Here is a 25097-nt window from a genome sequence, read left to right on the forward strand (position 1 = left end):
TCCTGAGCCCAGAGGCAGGATGGATCTTCTGTGCATTTGAACAAGGAGTTGGCATACCATCATGAAAGTGTCTGAACTGCTTTCTAACGAACCCCTGGGTGCAGTAACAGGGAGTCTGGCAGAGGAAGCAGGGTGGCAGTGCAGAGGGTTCCTGAAAGAAGTGGATTAATTGCTTTACTTTATGTTCTTTGAAGCAGAAAAATGCTTCTAGCCAGTCGTTCAGAACAGGGTAGGTAACAGGCCTGTTGAAATCTGCAGCGAGGAATATAAAGGATCTGAGGGAAGAGTCGCTCTTGCCACTGTTTTTTCTCTTAAGTGTAAAGGAATCATCCCACGAGGCAAACAGCTGTGTCAGGGTTGTAGGAAAGTGTAAATTGCTATCTGTAATGTTTTATATCTGAACAGCTATGAAACTAGAAACATTCACCTTCTGCTCTGGAATTACTCTCTCTGCTCATCCAGACTCCCCAAACAGACACAAATTGAATGAATCTGTCTGGCGTCCAAGATAACTGAAGCACAGGACACTGTGTTACCTGTCATCTGAAGCCACAGTCAGAGATCCTCCACACTAGACGTTGTCCAAGTGTAAAAAAAGCTTTTACATTCCCCACAGTCAAAAACATACAGAAAAGCACAGCCCTGGATTTTATACAATCTAATCTGAACCGACTGACCATCAATGACATTAAGAAGAAAGCGAGGTGGGGAGGGAATTCAAGAGAGGTGATGATAGCATCATGCTGATGCTTACAGTGATAGCCCTGAATCATTCCCTAGTTTTTAAGAACTTATGTATAACCTATAGCTTTAATACAGGAAAGGAGAAGCCTTGTGCCATGTGCCTTGTGGCACACTACCATCACATCCTAGAGTAGTACCTGCTCCAGCTTTCAGACTGACTGCCCTCCACACTCCCAAGGGACAGCTCAGCAACACCGCAAACTTTCTAGCCTGCTTTTCACCTCCTCAACCCTCTAGCAGTCTGCAAGGTGACTGGGGAGGTAAGCACACTTTGTATGTAGAACAAGATCAGCAAAGTGCTCAACTAAACACTCATCCCAAATCCTCTTGCCTCTCTAAATCTAGCATCTTCCTAGGCAGAAGCATGTTCATCTTCTGATGTTTGTGTCCTTGAAAGGTCAGGTTTTATGTATGGTTATCATGGCTGGATCAAAAGATACCTACATAAAAAGAAGCAAGGCCATGTCCTTTTCCTGTAGGAAGAGGAGCTGAATTTTCAATACCTTTTGTATGAGCCAGGATCTGATAGAAGACTTCTGCAATATATTTCATTAAGCCAATAGATGAAGTTGGGAAGATGGACAGGTTTTCAGTACAAATTCATTTTTAAAACACAAGTCCCAAATTCCAAGCTAAGCGATGATTGGAAATAATTGCTCTGAGTTTTAACTTAATTATGCTAATCAGTGGCGCAGTGGCAGTTTTTGGAGGGAAAGAAATCATTAAGAGCTGTGGAGCAAAGAGCACTGCAAGCAGGAGGGAGGTTATAGGGTCATTCACCCTTGCCAGGCAGTGTGAGACATACAGATAATTATCACCTGCGGAGGACTGAGGAGCAGGAGGGATTTCACAACACGCCCTCTCTGTCGAGGTGTGAGCATCTGCCGAAGAGGACAGAAGGGCCGCAGTCACCAAGCAGAACATAGTCCCAGTAGGATGCCCAGAAAGACCCAGCACTGAGCTGCACGTTGGAGGCAGAGCTAAGGCTAAACTTCAGGTCACCCTGGGCCAGCAGGAGCTAGCTGTGCGCCCAGGGGAATGCTCCGGCCCTCCCCGGCTGCTCCTTCCTGCTGCTCCACCTGCCCCTCCGCGCCAGCACAACCCCTGGTGCAATTGCTCAATCAACTGGCAGGGAATGACAGGGACAACTAATCTGGGTCACAGCTAAGCCAGAAAAAGAAAGGGGAAAAAAACCAAAATTATCAGTTCCCCGCTCCAGTTCACAGTGTGGCCGTCCAGGCTCTTGTCCCTGCATAAGTGAAGGGACAGCACAGGGTAAATGAAGGCTTTGGGTGTCATTTCTGGCTTAGGGCAGCTTAAAGCATTTGTGGATTTACATGCTATGATAGCCCAAAGTAGCTGCAGGCAAATCTCTTGGCTGTCCAGGACGTTGGCAGGAGAGATTTTTGAGATAACTTATATAACCCTAAGGATTAAGAAATGTGTATAACTTAAGGAGAAAGGACTGCTCATTGAGTGGCAAGTACAGAGATCCCTGGGGCCATGCTTTGCACCCCACGGGAGCCTGTGCTACCCATACGCACGAGCTCCCACTGCACACACACGCAAGCCCCCACTACACACCGATGCGTGCTCCCACTATACCCCCGTGAGCCCACGCGAGCTCCTGAGGACCCTTGCAGAGCTGCTGGATTGCCCCTGCGTGCTCACGGCTTTAACCTGCCACCTGGGGCACGCACGAGAGCTGGTGGCAGTGCCAGTTAGTGCCGGCTGGCCCAGCCCTTGCAGCCCATGGCTCAGCAGGGTTAACGCCACCCACGTGCTTAATCTGCTCGCTCGGCATTTTTTGCAGTCATCTGTGCTGCTGCAGCTATGCTTTCAAGCATAGCCCCTTGTCAGTCCTTGTCAGTCTGCTCAAGGTAGATAATCCCTCCGTGGGGGCTTACACAGACTCTGGGATTTGCTTTTTTTGTTGTTGTTTGGTTGTTTTTTGGATATTTTGCTGCTGGCTGTCTGGTTAGTTGGCTGGTCTGGGGGGCTTTGGGATGGAAAAAAATGAATAACGTGGAGTAAGTCTCAATTTATAGACAAGGGTTGATCTGGGAATGCAAGGCTTGCAAGCCAGCCAAAACAGGCTGAACTGAACCATGTGAAATGATCCAGCTTGTGCCATGAAAAAAATTGGCCAGAAGAGAACATTAAAAAGACATTTTCCATGGAAGTAGAGGGGAAGACTAACAAGAGCTTGAAGTAAGAAAGCAACAAGAGCAGAAGTTCCTGGCTTTAACACGCTAAGGATGAGGAAAGATTAGTAGTTTGCAAACAGCGTGGGTAAAGAGAAGGAGGGCATACGAGCTAGAAGGTGGCTTGCAGATGGGCGTGTAAACTGAGCCTGTGATTCTCTGGGGATACCTGGGACGGATCAGACTGAAACTGCAAACACCAGCAAACCATCTACTAGTGAGGAGCTGCTAGAATCAGATCGGGGGCACTTGTTTTGCTAGAGTTTAAGATCAGCTTTGACATCTCCAGCTGTGGTGCTGCAACACAGCTGAGCTAATCTAATGATTTGCTGCTGAAAGGGACAACTCTCACCCCTGTTCCCCAAACCAGGGGCAGCAGGGATAGCTTCTCTGGTGCTGACATTAATGTTTATCTGACCTTGAGATCTGGCTCAAGGACAATCCAGCAGACAATAATTCGCTTTTTTTCTTTTTTTTTTCTCTCTGTAAGGTTAATTTTACAGGGTGGAAAAACCCCACATCCTGCACGCCACAAAAGAAGAACCACAGAGCAGAGAAGGGGAAACAGCTTAAGAAGAGATAACTGAAGCAGTAAGCTAGAAATGGTCAATTGTTTATAATGCAGTAATAACAAACCTGGAGCTTTTCATTTTCAAGTGGGCTTTAAAGTGACAAATTGTGTGATTACTTCTAGCCTGCACAATTGTTTGCTGTTTACAGTGATAATGCCTTTTAACCTATGCTTGTCAGGTGTGGGAGGCTGAATGCCAGAGCACATATATGCTCCAAAGAGTTAGCTTTAATTCAAAATTAAATAGTCTTTAACAACTTTAACATGGAGGCAGATGTTCTATTGATGCAATATACTTCCCTTTTCAACCCACACTTAAAGTGGTTTCTTAAAGTCCTTTGGGATGGCAGAGAACATAAATTCTGTTGTTGGCCATGATTTTTAGTGACTCTTTGACAGTGGATGTCTTCTGTGTGGGCATTAAATCTGTCATAGTCTGTTCTGCAGAATTCCAGACCTGGGTCTGGAAACCCCAAACAAAGATCTGGCAATGCTGATTTTGCCTATTCAGAGTTCTTGGGGCACAGAGCTAAGAACTGGGAGAACAGAGGAGATCTCAGTCAGATCTCTGCTCTGGGTGTGAATGGTACTCAGTGCAGTTGGGAGAGATGGAAAACAGTATCAGAAGACAGGTGAAAAAAGCATCAAACCATACTAGCTAAAACAACCCCAAAGTCAAGCAGGAAGTGAAGATGGAGATTTTGAAATTCCTCGCTTCTCCCTTTACAAACTCTTAAATCACCGTAGACAAAAATAAAGAGAAGAAAGTTGTTCCATTACTAACATCTGTGGAACAGGCATTTCGCAAAGACTACATCCAGATTTTGGAGTGAGTAGTGCGCCAGAAGTTAGTCTCTGCTTTGCCACACATTGTATCCAGCACCAGTCTCTGCATCTTGTTCTGTGTTCTACGAAAGTCATGTGAAGAATGGAAAAATTAAGATAGCATTAAATGTTGTAGAAGGTAGTACAGGTGTTTGTAAATGAATGTGTCTGAATTTTGGGGTATTTTAAGAAAAATGGGCTTCTGCCGGTGCCTGGCTAGTGTGCTGTGTCCTGTCCCTGTAATAACTGGAACTCAGCTGCTGGTGATGGTAAGGCACAAAGGTGTGCAGGTTGTGTTCTCACAAAGGCGAGTGCAATTGGCAGTGGTTCATGCTGTTGAGGCATAAGTAAGCTGAAACTGCTTGACTTTTGTTTCCAAAGTTTAGTAAAACTCCCGTTGTCAAAAATACTCCCAGCTCTGGGAGCACAAATAGCGGGGGGGGGGAGCTAACATGAGCTACTTCTGGTGAGAAATTTTTTTCAAATCCTTCCTAAGGATAGGGAAGAGCTGTGGAGAACATTCCCAAATTACAGTGATGATATAAGTCAGAATAGTCGGGTCTTTGTGCCTTGGTGACAGCGGCATCATCCTGACAAATTTGCTTTGAAACACATTACTGATCAACTGACAGCAACGTGAGGGCCTCTTCCCACAGCGAACAAAACATATGTGCTAGTGTCATCCACCAAGGTCTTCAAAGATATTTCTCTAATGAAACATAGAGCAATACTGGACTGAGACTAACACTGTATAATCAGGATAAAACTCTGCTCAGACAATTTAATTTCTAACAGGGTGGAAAACCATACACACCTACAGTCCCTTAATAGAGATGGACCATCTTCTCTCTCTGGGAGTGTGATTCGCCTATGAATTACAGAGTCTTGCTAAAAATCAGGTGCTCTGTTAGCATGTGTTTGCAGCATCTGCAGTTTGGCTTGCAGTGTTTTGTTTTGTGGGGCATCCCTGAGCAAAGGGGAGCACTCATCACAGGCAGGGATAAGCTCGGTGGACAAGCCAGAATGCGAGGTGCCTTTCACATCTCGCATGTCCTCTTCTTGGGCTCTTAAGTGCTTGTGTGTCCCTAAGCATGAAAAAGGATTAAATAAATTAGCAGTAGTTCTGCATTTCACATTAGTAACTTTGCACTGAATTGCTGAGATGAATCAAGAGTATTTTTCAGACTATATCTTAATTTGAGGAAAAAACCAAACCCCTGTATTAACTGTATATAGATGTGTATAGTGCTTGTGCTGTTTTATAGCCTTACCCTTATATAGAGAATATCAGAGAGCCACATGATATCCTTCAGTACCCAAATTGTTGTTCACCTCTAAATTAGCTCAAAGATGTATGAAATCACAAGGTGGCTCAGAGATTCCTGCAGAATAAACACTTGCAGAATATCCTGTGTGTTTATTCTACAAGTATTTGTACATGAATCATCATGTGTTCATGAAATGTCACAGCTCTGTTTGCTTCTGCTGAGGGGAGGTGAATAACTGAGGCACAGGGCTGAAACATCACACCTTGTGATAAGAAGGAGGTAAAATGCATTCTTGACTTAAAAAACCTTAAAGTAGCCTCTAAGAGACTTGTATTTTAGTTCTTTATTTAATTTCCATTTTTAAATGCTGAATTAAATAAATAAATAGCTGTTACGCATTTTAAAATGGTATTTCAGACCACCCTCCCTTAAACGTGGGTTGGTGGGGGTTTTTTTTCCTAAGTATGTGCTTATGAGAGTTGGAGTCTGACTTCTATATGTAATATAGGGAAGTATTCAGATTTTCAGGTGCTTATCTGGATGCAACCTTCAACACCTATTTATTTACCTGACACTCTTAAAAGGAGAAGATTTCTTCCTTATTTTTCTCACAGAGAGAATTCTAACCAAAGCAATGTGAGATTACGGTGCTAAGCAAATAAACATCATTTGCTTATACCTACATGTGAACGGAGTTGTTGAGTTGGTGTATTTTTGTAGCATCCTAACTGGATTGTTATGACTACATTTCAGAGTAAAAATGCAGTAAATAATATATACAAATACAAAAATACAAGGAAATGTAATAAGTGATCCAGTCAAGCAAGAAATTAAATTACAAGTGGTGTCCTTATTCCTGTGTTTTATGCCAAGAAAGATACTAGCTTTCCCCAGGATTTCTGTAGTACTGCCTTTGCTTCCCTTCAGTCAGGAAGCGGAGATTGTGGTACATAACTGCAAAGCTCCCCTCTGATGTGACTGTGTATCTATGCATCATTGTGCTTAAGTATTGAGATTCATTATAGAAAGCTGCCTGGTGCTACAGCAGTGCCCATAAGTTACACAACATTTTGTGATTCAGCATTTTGAGAGCAGCAAAACAAGAGAAGGAGCTGTAAAGTGAAGTTCTCCAGGAGTCCTTTGGTAAGAACCAGGCTGCACTCAGAGACCATTCCTTGGGTTTATGTCCTGTCAAAATCCCCTGGGAGAACCGAGTTGTGAATACCCATGAAAAGAAAGTGGCAAAACTGCCCTGGACTGGCAACTTCTGAGAAAGGGAAGAAATTACATAAAACCTTACACAACAGCCCTTTCACCTAAATGGACCATCCAAATAAAATGTGCCTCTGACTGGCGACAAAGAAGCAGAAGTCTGGATGGGAGCCCAGGTGCAGGTACTGTGCCCTGTAAACTAATTCAGTATAACCTGGGTTTTATCTGAGGGGGGTTTATCCCCATTGCTCTTACTGGGAAGCCACTGCAGAACCTCATTGCTTTTCTTATTTATTTCTCTTAAATGTAGTCTTGGGCAGCCTCTGTTCAGTCACAGAAAGAAACCCTGAGGGACAAGGCTGAACTGCCAGATCTCTTGGCTTGTACTTAATGACAATCGTCCCAATCATATTGTATATCTGTCCCTGCTCCTTCTCCTCAGCTTGCCTTAGGAGTGACATGTGATTGGTTATGCATGTGCTGGGACTCCCTTTAGCTGGGATAATTTGCAAGGAAAACTTACAGTGCCTTATGCAGCCTTACCCCTTATTTCTCATTAGATGGAAAAAGTAAATTCTCTATCTCCAGACATATATTGCGTATATATTGCACACATATACACAGATACACAATTTGGTATATAATTTGGTATACACATTTGCCATGCCCGGTTTTTAAATAAACATGATTCATTTACATCACTAGAAAGAATGTAAGTGTGGAAGTGACATCTCAGAGTTATTCATCACCTATTCTGTGCTTTTTCAGATGCATGGGACAGAACTACGTCATATCTATTAAAGCAAATAAAAATTCAAGGCTAAGAGGACAATATTAGATATAATTACATAGCTCAAATTTAATGGACAACCCTGCAGCAGGGCTAAAAGAGATTGCTCTTGGATTATTAAGTTTCAGACTCCCTTATTTGTGTTTCTTTCCAATTCTTTAACACCAATTGTAAGAATCCCTTTGGAAACATGTAACTGCCTTCTGGGAGTTTTAAATATTCACTTAAATCAAAATACTGACAAGGACTGAAAAGCTTGGCCGAGTTTGCTGCATTTTCTTATTTGAAATTCACATCACGTACATAAGAGAAGTGGGTAAGAACTGTGTGCTGGAGACACAGTGCTATGTGTCCACAAAATCATTAATGGTTTAAGCCCAGTAAATAGCCCAGCAAAGCCAGCAAGTGTACCAACTGCTGAGAGAGAGATGTTTGGCATTTAAACTTTCAACTATCTCTGTAAGCATACAAGATGCTTTCCCAAAAATGCACTGCAATCTCAGAAAACGGTGAAGGACTACACTGCATACGGAAACTAGGCAAATGCCAGGGAGGGCTGTGACGGGGAGATGAGTCGGGCCAGACCAGGGTGCCACCTGTCTTCCCTGTGACAGCTGTGGCACCAGGGAGCCACACCAGAGCTGCCACAGCTCCGTCCGCACTGCAAAGGAAGCAGACTCCTCCATGATATGCCCTGCGTGGGATGCAAGGGCGAACCAAGTGCCCTGTGGTTGTGGAGCCTCGCGCCCTGATGGGGAGCCGGGAGCCACGCAGCCACGGACCAGCACAGCACCCTACACCCCATGGTGCCACTGCTTTACAGAGTCAGCACCGAAAAGAGGGCCTGGACGTCAACATTTTATTGCTAGGTTACTGGAGAGATCATACATACAACAACAATTAAATCATTTAAATAAACAACATAACCTGTACTGTATAATTTTTCCCACTCTCTTTTTTTTTTTCTTTTTAATCTTTGTGTTAATTCCTACTTGTAGGAGCTTACAACCTTTCTGCTGTTTCAAAATTCTCTTCCGTAATATGCCTTCCCCTCTGGGGTAAGCCTCAGCAGGATGGCTGTGCAGGCCCAGCAGGTTTAAAGGCCTTCTTGAAAGTGCCTTGGAATTTGGTATTTTCCAAGGTCTGTAATGGTAAAAATAAAGGGCTGTCTTTATTGTGTATGCGATACTACTACAGGACATGAGAAGTCTACTCACTGCATCAGTTTTCTCAATTGCAAAGCAAGCTAGCCTACCGTTTCCTATTAGATTCAGCGATTGTCTCTATACTGGTTTGACAATGCTGTAGGAAGATAAAACTACACCAGACAGTAATCTGTACAACAGGCATTTAAAGATAATTCTTACATGATGCAGGCTAGGTGACACAATTTAGGACCGAAGATAATAAATATATTGTAGACTTCTCAGATTGGGCTCGTGTCCTGAAGTGCAGGAATTTAACAATATATTCTTTTTTATAGGAGAAGGTACAATGGTGACCAGTTATTATTAATCGCCCTTGCACTTTCCACTAAATCTTCTTGTTTCAGATCTTTTGATGCATTTCAGCCGGATGGAGTGAAATATTCTCTGTGCAGCTGTGCCAAGTTGAGATTGGTTTTGTTCGATTTCACACACTTTAGCCTGCAGAGGTCAGGACAAAAGCCATTGTTCTTACTTACACAAAAAGTGTTTCCATGTCTTCTGTTCACACTTCTCTCCTCTCCCCCCTTGCCTCCATAACCCCCTGCTTCAAGATAGCATATTGACTGCATGGAGTAGTAACGTGAGAGCGAGAAGAGAGAATACTCCTGAGTATGTCTTACTATGATGAGGCACTCAAGTTGGATCAAGTGAGAGGCTGTGAAAGATCTGCAATTGTATGACTGCGGCTGAACATGCTGAACATTTACTCTCTGTTTCTGGAAGCTCCAACTCTTGCCATGCTGCACTGTGCATTTGCTTCCTACCACCATCACGAAAAAACAGTGAAACAACATGTCCTGCCTTCTGGACGTGCTTATGCTAAGATTCCCCTCACTGCGTGTCTGTGGGAGGCTTTGAAAATGAAGGGGCTGAGGAGCCCAAAAGCTTTTGTGGACTGTGAGTCGCCAAGTGAAATGAGTCCCAGAAAAACATGGCATGTCAGCACAGCTTATTCAAGATGAAATGGCAACTCAGCAAGTCAATTTAAAGAGAATGAGTAACTTAAGAATACCTGGAGATAATGTTATAACTGGCAAGACAAAAAAGCAGATAGTTCCTTAAGCCTTGGTAAGGGAACAGACACATGTTACTAGAGATAACTGAGAAACCTGATTCCCAGCTAAAAAGCTGTATATAGGGACCCAGTACAGAGGGAGAGAGGATGAAGAACAGGAACAGGCTCCTGTAAAGGAAGCAGGGAGAACGTATTAGGGGATGCTGGGTTGCCCGACCCTTTTTATTGGGGTAAAATAAAGCCATTTTGAGAGATCCTTGGCCCAGGTGACTGCCTGGACGCTGCTTAGGGTGCATGCCTGTGAGAGCAGCCTAGAGGCATGGACTGCCAAAACATGTTAAAAAGATAAATAAAAAGTACATGTTTGGAAATGCTTAAAAACAGTCATTCATTTCTGGGGGCAGACAGCAAATACATTAAAATTACAAGGGGAAGCAGGTGGCTTACGCATTAATGTGGAGCCCTGGCCACTCAGTGAATCTTGCTAGTTGGCCTTTCCATCAACTCAAATTTTGCTACACAACTTATGTTGACAACTAAATCCATACTTACTCTGAATCAAAATGCACTAAAATGGTGTCCAGATCTGGGGTCTCAACCATAAATTTAAAATCATTTATATGTGAAGACCAAGGCAACAGCTCAGCATCACCGCCAAACCTGCAGCTAATTACCCAAAGATGCACAACAGACTTATCCCCTGTGGTCCCCTCTGCAACACTGATTCTTCTCGTGCCACTGCAGCCCGCAAGAAGTGTGGGAGAAGAGGTGAGCCTTGCTGTGTGGCCCAAGCTCTATTTGAAGTGTGCATGTGGGCTATAGAAGAGCAACACAACAGACCTGCAGGTTGCAGGCCTGGCTCCAGCCTCCTGCACATTGAGTAGGGTCCATTTGAAGCAGAGGCTGGAGAAAGTGTTTCCTGAACCCTCCTCAAGATCAGCATCTTCAATGTCACTGGTTATTTTTTCTGCATGTAGTACAGAAAGGAGCATTGCTTCCTCAGGGAAGCAATCATACAGGCACTGTACAAGAGTGCTGTTCTTCAAGATGATTGACCCTCGTAGACCAAAGTAACATTTGTGGTCAAGAACAGGCTAATGATCACAGCAAGATCCATATCTGAAATTTACAATCTCACAGCTGGAAAAAAAAAATATTAAAAAGGCTCTCCTAAAAAATGCTGCTATGTCATCATCCTTTAACAGCCAGGATCTCATAATGTCATCAAGCAGCAAACTCTAACAAGAAATGTCCCCACAAAGCTTCAATAAAAGCAGCAGATATTACTCTCTCTCAGTCTCTCCTGATGGAGCTGTTCCATTTTTTATAAGTGTTTAAATATTCATTTGACAAGAGGGAGAGACTGAGAGCAGCTCTGTACTGAAGACGCTTGCGAGGGATCTCTCAGACCTAGGTTCAAGTTCTCTCACAGAATAATACAAAGTATTTCTCTAGGGTTTGCATCAGGGTTTTTTTCTCTGTTCCAGGACACATTGCTGATCAAGAACTGAGAGAAAGGAGGAGACTTGCCCTGGGACAGTGCATAGTCCGGTTATAGGGCGTTCACCTGGGAAGTGAAGGAGATGCTCTTAACCTAAGTGAGTGCCTTAACTAATGGCTGTTGAGGTAAAGTTCCCTCACACTTTCCCAGCGCCTTCATCCCTCCATGGGAAAAAAAGAAAGTCCCCCTGGCCCAGAGAGGATCCCTTCCATCAAAGCCAAATTCTATGAAACATTTTGAGAGGCCAGAATTTTCTGATGGAAAACATATTCCACTGGAAAGTTCCCAACCAGCTCTATTTAAAACAGCGCTGGCTGTAATTGCTCATAGTTTAACTCAACCAAATAAGATAGAGTTCTGTGCTGGTTTTGGCTGGGATAGAGTTAATTTTCCTCATAGTAGCTAGTATGGGCTGTGTTTTGGATTTGTGCTGAAAACAGTGTTGATGATAACACAGGGATGTTTTTGTTACTGCTGAGCAGCGCTTACGCAGAGTCAAAGCCTCTTCTGCCTCTCACCCCACCCCACCAGCGAGTAGGCTGGGGGTGCACAAGAAGTTGGGAGGGGACACAGCCGGGACAGCTGACCCCAGCTGACCAAAGGGATATCCCACACCATATGACGTCATGCTCAGCATATAAAGCTGGGGGAAGAAGGAGGAAGGGGGATGTTCGGAGTGATGACGTTTGTCTTCCCAAGTCACTGTTACGTGTGATGGAGCCCTGCTTTCCTGGAGATGGCTGAACACCTGCCTGCCCATGGGAAGCAGTGAATGAATTCCTGGTTTTGCTTTGAAAAAAATTTATCTCAACCCACGAGTTTTCTCACTTTTACCCTTCCAATTCTTTCCCCCATCCCACCAAGGGGGAGTGAGCGAGTGGCTGTGTGGTGCTTAGTTGCCAGCTGGGATTAAACCATGACAAGTTCAAACCCTCATGACTGCACTCTTTGGAGTGCAAAAGATCAGTAAAGGCAGCTTGCTTTGTTATTTAAGTGAAGACCAGTGTTACTAAACAGCTTATTTTCATTGAAACTCTGTTGGTAATGCAGCTGGGACAGACATTTTTCAAGAGGATTTTCTGACCTCTGTATCAGCACCAGATATAGCTGAAGGTTTTGAATTGACTAATAGATCCTTTGTTAATAGACTTCCCTGGTTAATTCTTTTGCTCTACTTTAGAAAGGAGAAAGGAAGAGTGGGTTGGCTTCCTCTAGTCCCCAAGATATACTAGCTAAACTAACAGTACAACATTGCATGTGAGTGTTTTATCAAGCCTTATATAAGTTTTACTTGTCCTTGTAAATGTAAACTAGTTTCCATTTTTAAAACTAACTCAGTTTAACTCTATATCTGCACACCAATTTAATTTAGATGGATGCCACTTTTCTGTTTACGAATTGGAATTCACTGGATTAGCAGAGGAGAGATTTGATCCAGACAGGAAAAGAGAGATGAAAATGAAAAAGTAGAAAAAGAAAACCAAGGAAGAGAGAGATAACAAGAAAGTAGATGGAAAGTTGTTGTAAGTCAGCTGGAAAAGCACTCTTGAGTGAAGTACTGCTGGCCACTTACAGACAGAAAAATGTGGCCATAGGCAGAGACAATTACAGACTCAAGAAGCAGAGCAACACACTCAGGGATCTGAGTTACTGAAAAAGTGGCAAATAAATCCCAGATTTTGGTAAGAAATGAAAAAAAATGTTGAAAATCAGCCTGGAGGCCATTCCTGTGGGCATTAAGCATGTTCCAGTAGTGTCAAGTCTTGTTTCAGAAAGGACCTGACTACATATTTGAGTTATCTAGGTACTTCAAAGGCTCCAGCAAATTCTACTTTTTCCTTCTTGGTTTCCTCAGTGACTCACATTTCTTCATCTGGGTCAGTGCACTGTCCTCACAAGCTTTGCAATGGACTCTGCTAGGAGCTAAAATACCCTCCAAAGCCCTGAAATGACTTTTTGTGCTGTCTTGCGACTTTATTTCCAAAGCTGCATGCTTGTATACTACACTGCTTTCAGTTCTTCGTGCCCGCGTACAGAGAGGTATGCTGTCCTTCTCCAACAGCAAGCCTAGCATGCCTCCACATCTGTGCTGGTTTAGGTGAAGAATGTAGTAGTAACTGCACAAGAGGTTTAGGCCAGAGTTTGGGATTTTGATGTGTAAAAGATCTGGAGGTTTGACCTGAGACAAAGAAGCATATTAACTAGGTGTTGAGCTTTTAGTTTAGAAGAGCACCTTAAAACTCTATAGGGCTTTTTTGCTTCATACCACTCACACAGGCTCAACAGAGAGGTCAAGAAAATCTTACTAAAATCATGCAACAAACAAATTGCTAAAAAGTTCAGGTAAGCCTTGTTGTTTTTTTAAGGTGACAATGTGTGAAGCTGGGTTTTTCAACAGGATAAAATATTTTCTCATATTATCAACTGTGTTCTAAATATATTGCATTTGGGTCTTTTAAAGTACATTTTTTTTGGTGAAAGTAGAAGAACAGTAAGCACCACAAAGAATTAGTTACTAAGTTTCTCATGATCTAAAATACTCAATAGTCCTTTTTTTTGTCAGACATCATCTTAAAGATACCACCAGCGTTAGCCAGAGACTACTCTGCAGAGACACTGCACTAGTTTCTTACAGATATGGAAGACCCCATCCAACTTCCATAGAGTCAGAGGAAGGTGGATCAGGCTCCATCTTTCTACTTGCATGAAATTCAAGCGCTCGAGCTACAGAGATTTTTGGCCATCTCCCTGCATGGGGGGCTCCCAGGCCTGCCTGCTACTCCCAGCTCCCTCTCTGTCTAGCTTAGGAGCTGGCAGCCTTATCGTGGCCCCTGTGGCACACTGAACTGTATATTTGGGTTACTTATGTCTCCATTCCCTTCTCTTCCGCCCCCTGCCTGGCAACAAAATAGAAACTATTGAAGTAGCATAAAGGTAAAATTGATCACAGCATGGGTTTTCTACGGTATTACCTCCATCCTTATTTCTTCCATCTCCAAGACATACAAAAATGGTTCTTAGGCAAACTGAATTGAAACTATCTCGAGTGACTCAGAGAAACCTACAGATCCCAAAGAGCTTGAAATTAACTGAATATTAATTCTATCAGGAAGCTCAGAAATGTAGACTTCACTGGTTCTTTATTATTTTGATAATTTTTTAAAACTGTGATAAAAATAATCTTACCTCATGTCTAGCCCTATGGTGCTCCTTTAAAGATTAAAAAGCAAGAAGGTAATAAAGAATGCAAATGTTCAGACAGCTGCTCACAGGGAGATGCTGTTTGAAGTAATGGTTCTCTCTCCCCCTCTGCTGCACCTGGGTTGCTTTTAATTATTAGCAAGGAAAATAACAGGTTCAATAGATGTGCATGCAAGTTCGTTTTCACCATCAGTTGACTTCTGCAACTTTCACACCAACACTGGGTTTGAGAACATGGACAGGTTTACACTAATGATGATTAAGAGCATTGCTCATAATTCTGAATATTAAATAGAGCATAGGGATAGTATGAAGGATGCTTTTGGATCACAATCATGAGGACTGTCACAAAACACTACCTTAAAAACTAACGTTCAATCCCCAGCTTTCACACACACATCCCAGTGGCCTTAGACAAGTACATGTAATTTACAACTACTCAGACACAGATTTCTGGTCCCCTTTCCCAAAAGGCTACAATAGCACCTCAGTTTGAACACAATGCAGAGCAACTGCACGTAGGGGCATGAGATTCCCATCACATGCACAGAGAGACGGGAGAAGCTGCAAATGGAGCTTGGTTCCTCTGCCACTGCCTGACCTGCCCCAGAGGTAGAGGGAGTTGTGTGCAGGGCTGCCTTGAGAGCAGGAGAGAAAATAAGAAGCAACATGTCAATATCCATCTGAGGCTTAGATCTAAAGGATCATTTCCACCTTTTCTGCTACACACAAGATGAAAAAATGTTACATACCTTACTATTCAGCAAACTATGGTCAACCAAGAGAGGATGGCAAAGAGAGCAGCATATACAGGTAGATGTGTACCTGCAGTCAATCACTTACTTTGGATTTCCGGCCCCTGGCTTCTTTCTCCGGAATATGTTGAGGAAAGTGTTGGACTTGCAAGGTGTCTTGCCGTCCCCAACATGCATACGCACCACATCTGAGGTGGTGAAGGCACTGCGGACGTTCCTCTCAGGCTTGGCTATGATGATGTACATCTTAGGAGTGAACATGCACCCCAGCGCCACTGTCACGCTCAGGCTCACTGCAAAACAGGTGGTGATGATCTTGTAGTTGCTGCCGAAATAGATAGGCACAAAGGCCAGCCAGATGATACAAGTGGTGTACATGGTGAATGCAATGTACTTTGCCTCATTGAAATTGGCAGGCACATTGCGAGTCTTGAAGGCATAGTATGTGCAGCTCATGATGAGGAGTCCATTGTAGCCCACAGGAGCCACGACGCCTAGGTTGCTGGTGTTGCAGATAAGGTAAACTTCCTTAATGCTGGGGTAGGAGAGGATGGGCATCGGGGGCTCCAGGATGATCAGCGTGACCACCAGTGTCAGCTGCACGCTGATCAAAATGGAGGCAATAACCACTTGGGCCCAAGCGCTCATGAAACGTGGCTTGCGGGTACAGATCTTCTTTTTGCTGCCTGCCAGGATGCGTGCAATGCGGTTGGTTTTGGTCACAAGGGCAGAGTAGCACATGGCCGAGGAGAGACCCACCAGAAGGCGCTGGAGGTAGCAGGATGTTGTGGTGGGTTTAGCTATAAGGGTGAAAGGGCAGACGTAACCCAGAAAGATGCCAGCAAGGATAATATAGCAGAGCTCCCGGCTGGAGGATTTAACAACAGGGGTGTCCCTGTAGAGCACAAAGATAAGGGTGACAAACATGGTGACCAGGATCCCCAGGCAGGAAAAGACCACAGCCACAATAGACTCTATATTGCTCCACTGGAGGTACTTTACAGGGATGGGTTCGCAGCCTGCAGTGTACAGAAAAGAAACAGAGTGTTAGAAAGGTATTCGTTTGAAGAAAGAACTTTTTTTTTCTCGCTCCCAATATAATCCAAACATTAGCTTATGCCTATGTGCCATGGATTATTAAAACCATTTTACAAAGGAGTGAACTGCAGCATGGAAAAGTTTGGATGAAATATGTTCAAACAGCAGCCATCAATTTTGGGTGTCCCAAACATTCGCTCATGATGCTACAAAGGAAAATGAGATTTGGAATTTTCTTCCTAATTTCTTCTCTTTTCACCATCTCCAATAAATAATGTAATTCAATTCTTGTGGAAAAGTCAAACCCACAAAATATGCATGCCTTCAAAAAATAACTGGAAAGGCACTCCTTTATGACTAGTACAGATGTGCAAACATAGGTATTAGTTAAGACGGTACTTAACTGCTCTCTCCCACACTCAAATTAAAGGAGTCTCTGGCTACCTTCCCCACCGAGCTGAAGATGTAATACCAGCAATAAACTTTACAGGGAAAATAAAAGCCTCTGTGCTAATAGGATGTTATGGTTGTGAAGCTGAGTTACTGAAATCCTTCATTCTGGTATTTACTAATTTCTGTTCTTGACTTCATAGTGCCAAAATGCTTTTCGGTATCCCAAGTATCCATGGCCTCTTCTACTTATTTCTGTCTTCCTCCAGTTTCCATTGCACCCAGCTCACCTTCTGTGCATTTCCCCCACCTCTCAAGTATCTTTCCTCCCAGTCCCTCACTGTCCCAGTCTCAGTTCCCCTTCCAGTTCAGTTTTCTCCTAGCCAGTCACCTCTCCACCCAGATGTCTCCATTACGAACACCGCTGGTCCAGCTTTTCACAGCCTGGACTGGCTGCTCATCACCTCTGCCTGTCTGGGTTGTTGGACACGGCTGAGAAGAGCAGGGAAAAAGGTGGTGGTGTCAGCGAGCTTGTAAGAGGCATTTTTTTTCCTCTCAGTTTTGCTGCTAAATCTTAGCAAGAGCTCTGATACTGTGGTGAGCAAAAGTCGTGCTCAGCCCCTTCCTCCTCAGTATGGAGTATATCTGCAGAAACCAACCTCTATGAACTAAAAGCTTCTGAGGCCCTCAGTTTTGCTCAATTTATATGCATCTTCCACATGGTGACACAAAATTACCAACTGATACCTCTACCAAAATGTAAAGTCCTTCCTTCCAAATACAGGAGAAGTAAGCAGAGGTATGGATCAGGGTTGAACAGTTTTACGGTAACCTCATTTTGAGAAACAGAAAAAGAAAAAATGTTTTTTGTTGAAATTAAAAAAAAATCAGCCTGAGGCAAAGTCCTGACATGGAAAATTTCTGCTCGAACTTTTAGTGTCTGCCAATGAAATATGAACTCTGAAAGAATGTCTTATAATTCTGTACTCTTTGTCTCTAAGAGTATCGCACTGACTTAACTACAGGTAATGCTGTCTACTTAACTACAGGTAATGATGTTACAGGTACCTGTAACATCAAAAACAGTAGAAATGATAATACGTGCAACTGGAGGTCTTATTTTAGAAAGGAAAGGAATTCTGTTTTGCTCAAAGTGGTCTGTTCAAGACTCAGATAGGTGAGGAAACCCGTTCTTCCAACCAGTATTTTTATGGTGAAATGTGAAGGAAAAGCTTTTTATTAGAAGTGGGAACCTCTGGCCATTGGCCGCTGCAGCCCTGAGTGAAATTTGGCTCCTTCTTTGATTTAATAAAAGACTAAGAGTCAGAAGCTCCTGCTCGTTGATTAATACATGCAAAGCTCTTCTTAATCAGGAAGCCAGTCTGTGGTTGCTGGAAGGGTTAAGTTTCAATGTGGACTTTAAGCTTAGCAACAACAAACCATACTCATATTATTCCATCTTAAGTGATATTTTCAGAGCCTTAGCCCTGATTCAGCGTGGTAGTTAAGCCTATCGATTGCTTTAAGCTTATCCTGTGTAAGGTCTGAGGAATCTGCTTCGCTAAATCAGTGTAATTCCTGTGCACCAGCAGGCCCCAAGAGCCACATATGCTACAAACATTGCAAAAAGCTGCCTGCACTGCTTGTATCAGCAAACAGTTGTTGGTTGTCAGCGCCTATGAAGGTGGGTCATTTCCCCGTTAGGAAAAAGTGGGCTGGGGAATCTTGTTGAGACTGGGGGAGGATACCCAGGAAATGCTGTACTTACAGGTTTAAAAAAAAACCAACACAAAAATCCCCCCCAAACCCCACAACAACTAACACAAACCTCAAAAAATCAGAGAATTAGTGGCAAAAGCTTCACAGTTAAAAGTTTCTAGTAAAAAGCTGTTCAGTAGCTTTTATCTACTATTTTCCTTGCACTTTAACCATGAATCATTTCCTAGAGCAGAAGGCTAATCGAGTTTTTAATATTTTTTTTAATTATATTCATAATGCAAGGCCAATAAGACAATCCAGGAGGTTTTCTGAGGTCATTAACACATCCCGGGTAACTGATGGACCCAAACCTTTATGATTCATTTCATAATAACTCTATAAAACTTCCTGTCCTATCTTGTTTTATTGCTTATTTAAGATGATTTATGTAAACTGGGTTTACTAGCTTGACATTCATTCTTCTTATATTGGATTCTGATACTATAAAAGATATCTCTTCTCTTGGCACAAGGCCTTAAGATACTGGTTTTAGTGACTATTTGTCAGGTCAGGTTTTTATCATCTGTGGTGAGAAATCCTTTGTGCCTGCTGACTCCACTTCACTGAACACATATTTAGGGGAAGCAATCTAAAAAAAAATTTGTACATTTAAAAATAAAATTAAAATGTCAGGAAAGGATTGCTGAGCAACAGAGACTGATTTCAAATGGAGAGGATGAGCACCTTGAAAAGCATGTCTTAGGAAATGGGTTAGTATGTGCTTCACCTTTCTTAAAGGGACTAAGGATTTTAGAGCCTCCGTCTGCGATGGAAAATGGGACTAAAACTGCATACATGTTTAGCATTTAAGATTTAAGGCAAAGGGAAAAACAATCTGAAATGTGAGATGTTAACGTCTGTGTCTAGATGCTATGGTGACTGGCAGGGCATGAATACAACACACAAAAGCAAGCTATAAAAACATATTTGATGAGAGAAATCCTGGCAAGAAAAGAGAATTCCAAATTAAATGGTACCAATGGTGACTCCCACAAAGAGTTTATCTAGCTCAATCTGCCTTTCCTAAAGGTTAGGATGACATCAGCTTCTCTTCACAACTTTGTACTTTGTACTGCAATACAAGTAAAGGAATTGCAGGGGTTAACAAAAGAAGTTTTTTCCTCAATAAGACAGAATGAAGAAGCTGTGCAGGCGCAGACTGCCATTTTGATGTTCTCTAGGAAATCAGTCGATGACTATGCTGTCATTTGGCTGAAGCTACTGTGATTTTAGAACAGCAGCAGTCCAGTCACCTTGCTGAGAAGAAACACAAATCAGCAGGTCATCTACTGATTTCATTAAAAGTTAATAGATTGCAACATGCCCCTGAGATTTTTTCCAGCACTGATGCTTTCCTCAACTCCTGTCAGCAGTGCCTGTCATTTTGACATGCCCCCTTTTGAGCTATTTTTGGCAGCTGGTAGCACTGAACCATATTTTCTCAAGTGCACATTGATCTCTCACTATCTTCTTGTTCTGCCTTATTGATTAAAAAGAAGCCCCAGTTTTCTTCCCTGAATAGTAGATACAAACAATTCTGCGAACCTCCGAGACTAACAGAACCCGGTTGTCTATGGATATCTGCTTTAAAATTAGCAGACACTGGTGTCTTAGGAGGTGGGATTTGGATATGAACTTTTCCAATGGTCAGGACATTTATGAAGGGTGCTGTGGATTTTCTGGTGTCTAGTAATACAAGATGTTTTTCCACAATTGGGGCCCTTACAGAAGGTATTTTTCAAGAACTCCTCTTCCTACAATCCACTTATGTGAAACTTGAAGGAACCGAATGATCACTGAGATTTCTGTACCCTGACAAATCTGTTTGAAGTAGGTTCAGTTGCACAACGGGGCCGGGGGGCGGGCGGGGGGTTGGGGTGAGAGGTATATACACACACATCTGGGACATGACCATAGCTTATTTTCCACAGAAAACCAAGGTAGACAATGGGTCAAGTTTCCCAGTTTATTGTGATTAATCATATATTTTTAGCTGGAGAAGTGGCCAGCTTTCCCTCTCAAAATAAATCCTCTGAAAGCTCACTTGGCTTCAGTGACTAGCTTAACAGTATCTCTTAGAACTATTTAGTCAAGGTTTGAGTACTTTAACTGTGTTAAAGCTGCAGCATCTAGTTGCCAGCCAGTCATATTAAAGGACAAAGATGTGATAAGTTGCACATTTGATCTTCAGCTAGGTAGTCAGATTGTTTCTCTGACTAAGAATGATGCTCTGCTGAATACTGGCAGACAAGATTTGCAGATGCAGCATGGGGCAGAGGTGCCAGTTGTCTTTTACAGTGATACAAAGCAAACCCCAAGGTCAAGGTGGTGCTTCTCAGTGCATGAAGTCTCTTTTCTTGCGGTAATGGTTACTGCAAAGCCCAGAGCAGGTGTGGAGGTTGACCTTGATAGGTACAAAATAACAGAAAGATGCCATAGCATACAACTCATCCAAAGCATATACACAGGGGACACCAATTCTAGTTGTTTCCATTTCTTCTGCCAGCCTTTCTTAGGATTTTGTTGACGTTCCTCTTGCTGGCGGGTGCAGTGAGAATGGTCCTTATACCAAATGAAAGTCTGGTAGTCAGTTACTGAGTGGCCTGAAATCCCAGCTAAAGTATTACTAATTGCATGGTAGAACGATCAGAAAGAGTATCAAGTCAATCTGACAAGGATGCACTGAGCTCTTGTGATAATCACTGCTAAAATTGCAGCAAATGCTGCTAAGTTCATTAGTAGTCTTAACAGATTTATCAACGCTTATGCTAACTGAAGGGGAGGAACAGACAGACTATGTCATTTCTTCTTCGTAGAAATTTTTCCGTCTTTGTTGTCACTGCTGTTGAACTGAGCTAAAAGATACAGCACTTTTCACTCGCCCTAAACTGCATTGGGATGTGTGTTTAAGTATGTACCTTTAATATCTGTGCATGCTGCCACCTTACTCTCCACCACACACCATTCTCCTTTGTGCCCTGTAAAATGGGAATGCATTTGGAGGGACACGTCCCTACCTGTCAGGTCAGCATTTGGCCACCAGCCAAGCTCACAGGCTTTACATGTGAATTCATCCTGAACAAACTCATTCTCCTTGCAAGCAGTGCAAATCCAGCAGCAACTCACTTCTCCTTTCCTGATCACCTGTAATGCAAAATACATCCTCAGCTATGATCCTCTATAAGACAACACAGAAGCGCCCCCCAGCAAACAGATACCGCCTGCGCTGTTTAAAATATGACAGGATTCCTGTGTACGGCACATTTCAAACAACTAGAAAACATGAATCCTGATTCTGTATCTACCCCTGTGTATTAAAATTTGTGCTTAGGAGTTCAAGGATAATCTCTGGGCACAATTCTATTTTGTTTTGGGGGGAGCAGTTCTGAGTTAAAAGTACAAAACCATTTTCCCTTGGGCACAGAGGCATGGTGAGTGTTATATTTTCAATCAAACTTGAGAAGAGGCTTAATCTGAGAGATGGTTCAGGTCAGGACAAATAGCTCAGCCCATGCTTAATATCTATTGCATAGTAAAAAGCAGTAAACAAAAGTTAGAACAAAGAGTGATTCATGCATATACATATATATATACACACATGCACACACACATGAATTCCAATTTACATGGAAGTCTCTTTGGGGCTCATTACACTAGTGTAAATAGAAATTCAAATAAGAGCAAATTAAAAAATACACTGCTAAAAGGATGTAATGGTCCTAGTAGAAAGTAAAACCAATACACAGTGACCAAGAACATGCTTCGGAATAGCTCTTTTGGAGACAAATGTCCCTGAAAGCTGTAACTATGTCTGCTGTGAAGGCTGCTAAGTATAATCATCCAATGTTGAGACGACGGTTTCCTCGTCTTGACTCCTAGTTTCATTATGCTGAGGCTGAAGGAAAGATTAAGGATATCTCCAGCTCATGGGGCTCCAACAAAGACTCTGGCTCTGTTTGCCGGAAAGGAGGAATCCAGCTGTCTCTCCAGGATCTTCCTATCCATCTATATGCAGAGATAAGTGCAGTAGTGAAATACAAAATGTTTGTTTTATTGAATGCTGGCTTTGTGAGCTTTTTTGTTAACATTTCCTCCTGCAGTCTGTGGAGAGAGTCCAATAGACTTCAATGGGAGCCGAAGCTGGCATTTTGTATGCATGGTGTTTACATATACACACATACACAAACTGCACAATCTCAAAAACAGGGAAAAGATGTTTTGGAGGGTAGTAAATACCAATAATGTTTCCCCTACAAGATTGTTGGAGTATGTCACTATGCCTTTGCCAAATCATCAATCACTTTTTGCTTAGAGTAGCAATATAGAATTAAAAAGCTGCAAATGTTCTTATTAAATGAAATTAGAAAGGAAGGTCTGCTGTAAGGTGGTTTTCCTCAGTGGGCTTCTTGCCATTTTAAACTTACTGCATCCATACCATTTTGATAGTATGAGCATGTCTTTATGTCATCCAGACATGGCAGGTGGCAAATTATTTGTAGCCTGATAAAAGTGCTACTGTTTGGTAAACACAGAGAGATTTCATTTGTGTTTCCATACCTCCTGTTGTGAACATGAGATACAAATAGGCTTTTTTTCCCCCCCTTTTTCTTGCAGGTGTTGTTGCTGGAACAAAATACTGGATTCCCATGGGTCATGTGAATCACAGCCACTGAATGTTGTAGGCAATGACTAAGTGAAAATCTTGCTCTTTCTCGCATAAGGTGAAATTCAAATCCTATAACACTAGAAGATTCTGCATCACTACAAAGGGCAATTTTAGAAAACATGGGCCTGTATATGGGATTGTAAGAGTAAGATGTTAATCTATGAGTCTTTCTATATTTTTGGCTTTCCTGAAGAAAAGGAAGTCCTATCCCTTGGCTTGAAAGAAGCTTGCTTGGGTTTAGGGAAAAAAACACTGACTGGTTATTCACATTTCTATAGCAGAAAGTGTCTGAGGCATACCTTAATCTGGCCCTTCAAGCAAGGCTCACTGCACACTGATCGGACCATTCCACTCTTATTCATCTGAATCCTGTAGTCATCGATGTTGAGCACGCCTTCGTGCCAGGTCCCAATGAGGACGTAGTCATAGCGGTTGGGCTCTATGTACTGCAGGTTCATGATGTCATACCTGCAAGGGAAAAAAGAGAAAGCGAGTCACTGTCCTGCAACACAAAGGATAAAAATTTACCTTGCCCTTCTCCTTCTGCCTCCATAAATATTCATGTCATCCTTTAACACCAGGGACTAGAGTTTCACGGAAACACCAAATACTGTAGGATTTGCAGCAGAATCATGGGAAATGACAGCTCTGATGATTGCCACACAATTACCGACTGCCTGCCCTGCTTACATAGAACTGTGGGTAAAAAGTTGTGTGTCCAGGAAGAACTGCACATCAAAGACAGCAAGCTCTGCTAAAGATGCACATGTAGGCACTGTCTGGATGGTGTGTTTTTCAGCCATTTTTCAAGATGTCTTTAACATTCGCTTGGTGCCTACATACAGGTTGGTTGCAGTATAGCCCCTGCTGGGAGCTCTAAAGTAATCAGTAGAAATGCTCAAGCTAACTGAACTGGTATGCCGTAAGTTAACTGTAAGCACTAGTTCAACTATTTATGTTGCCCAGCCCAGTGAGACTGTCAGGAAAAGTTAGCAGCTCAGGCACAAAATTTACTTCCTCGCCCTAGCAAGGAGGAAAAGACTTCCTAAGGCTAATGTAAAGGAAGCATAAAACACTGCTACAATAAACATTCAGCTTCCCTGCCTCCATCATGGCCTTCCATGTGTTGGACCTGATGTGTGCACATCCTTTACTGCTAATTATTCTGTTCCTTCTCTAACCCACAGAACGTGGCTTGTGCAAAGCAGTGATTAACTGTGGTCATTTCTTAGTAGGAAATAAGCAAGAATGGGAGAATGAATATTGGAGAGTGCACAGAGAGGAAGAACCACAAAAGAGGCTGGACCTACAGCCTGGCCTCCTAAGATGAGAAGGGGGAGGGCTTTGTTTAAAAAAGGACAAGAGAAAGAGGGCTGAGAACCAGAAATCGGCACTGGGATGCTTGGTTGTGGGCAAAGAGAGAGACATATCCATTTCTTTCTTTTCCCTTCTGAGGTTCAAACATGCAAAATTTCAACTCTCTCTGCACTTTACAGAGGAAAGAGGTGCTAGAATTACACTCTAGATGTCTGTTTTTCTTAATTGAGTCTTTGGGATCTCTCTAGTTAAAGATGATTTAAAGACCTGCATATTTACAACTGTATTTAGACCTGTCTTGCAAATATGCATGCTTAGAAAATATCAGTGCCACTGCAGAGCTCCACTGAATCACATGGGAAAAGGGAATCACATTGGACTCTTGCCACTGAGTTCAATGGAGCTCCAAGCAGAAGGCAGCTCCATTGGTTGGCAATCAGCTACTAATTGAGGAGCTGCTTAGAAAAGGGGTAAATTTCAAATTCACTAGGAAACAATTCCTTCGCATATCACAGTTCTTGCAAAAGAAGAACATAAAAAAAAGAATGCTGTTTTCAGGATTGTGAAGAATCAGGATAGCAAGAAGCAATAAGAGCCGGCACTTTATAATGTAGACTCAACAGACAGGAGTAAA

The 25097-nt window shown here is 42.6% G+C and overlaps 1 protein-coding gene across 3 annotated transcripts in view; it reads right to left on the reverse strand.

The window, feature by feature from the left end:
- GRM1 (glutamate receptor, metabotropic 1) overlaps nucleotides 1–25097 on the reverse strand; it is a 202331-nt gene that overhangs the window by 14317 nt on the left and 162917 nt on the right. For all 3 annotated transcript variants that reach the window (XM_009325395.1, XM_009325404.1, XM_009325412.1), the window contains exons 7-9: nucleotides 23446–23614; nucleotides 21498–21624; nucleotides 15383–16313 (exon numbers count right to left, since the gene is read on the reverse strand). In XM_009325395.1, the coding sequence (XP_009323670.1) occupies nucleotides 15383–16313; nucleotides 21498–21624; nucleotides 23446–23614 (1227 nt within the window). The remainder of the gene's footprint in view (nucleotides 1–15382; nucleotides 16314–21497; nucleotides 21625–23445; nucleotides 23615–25097) is intronic.

This window comes from Pygoscelis adeliae, unplaced genomic scaffold, assembly GCF_000699105.1.
Source record: "Pygoscelis adeliae isolate BGI_AS28 unplaced genomic scaffold, ASM69910v1 Scaffold300, whole genome shotgun sequence".
NCBI classification, from domain to species: Eukaryota; Metazoa; Chordata; class Aves; order Sphenisciformes; family Spheniscidae; genus Pygoscelis; species Pygoscelis adeliae.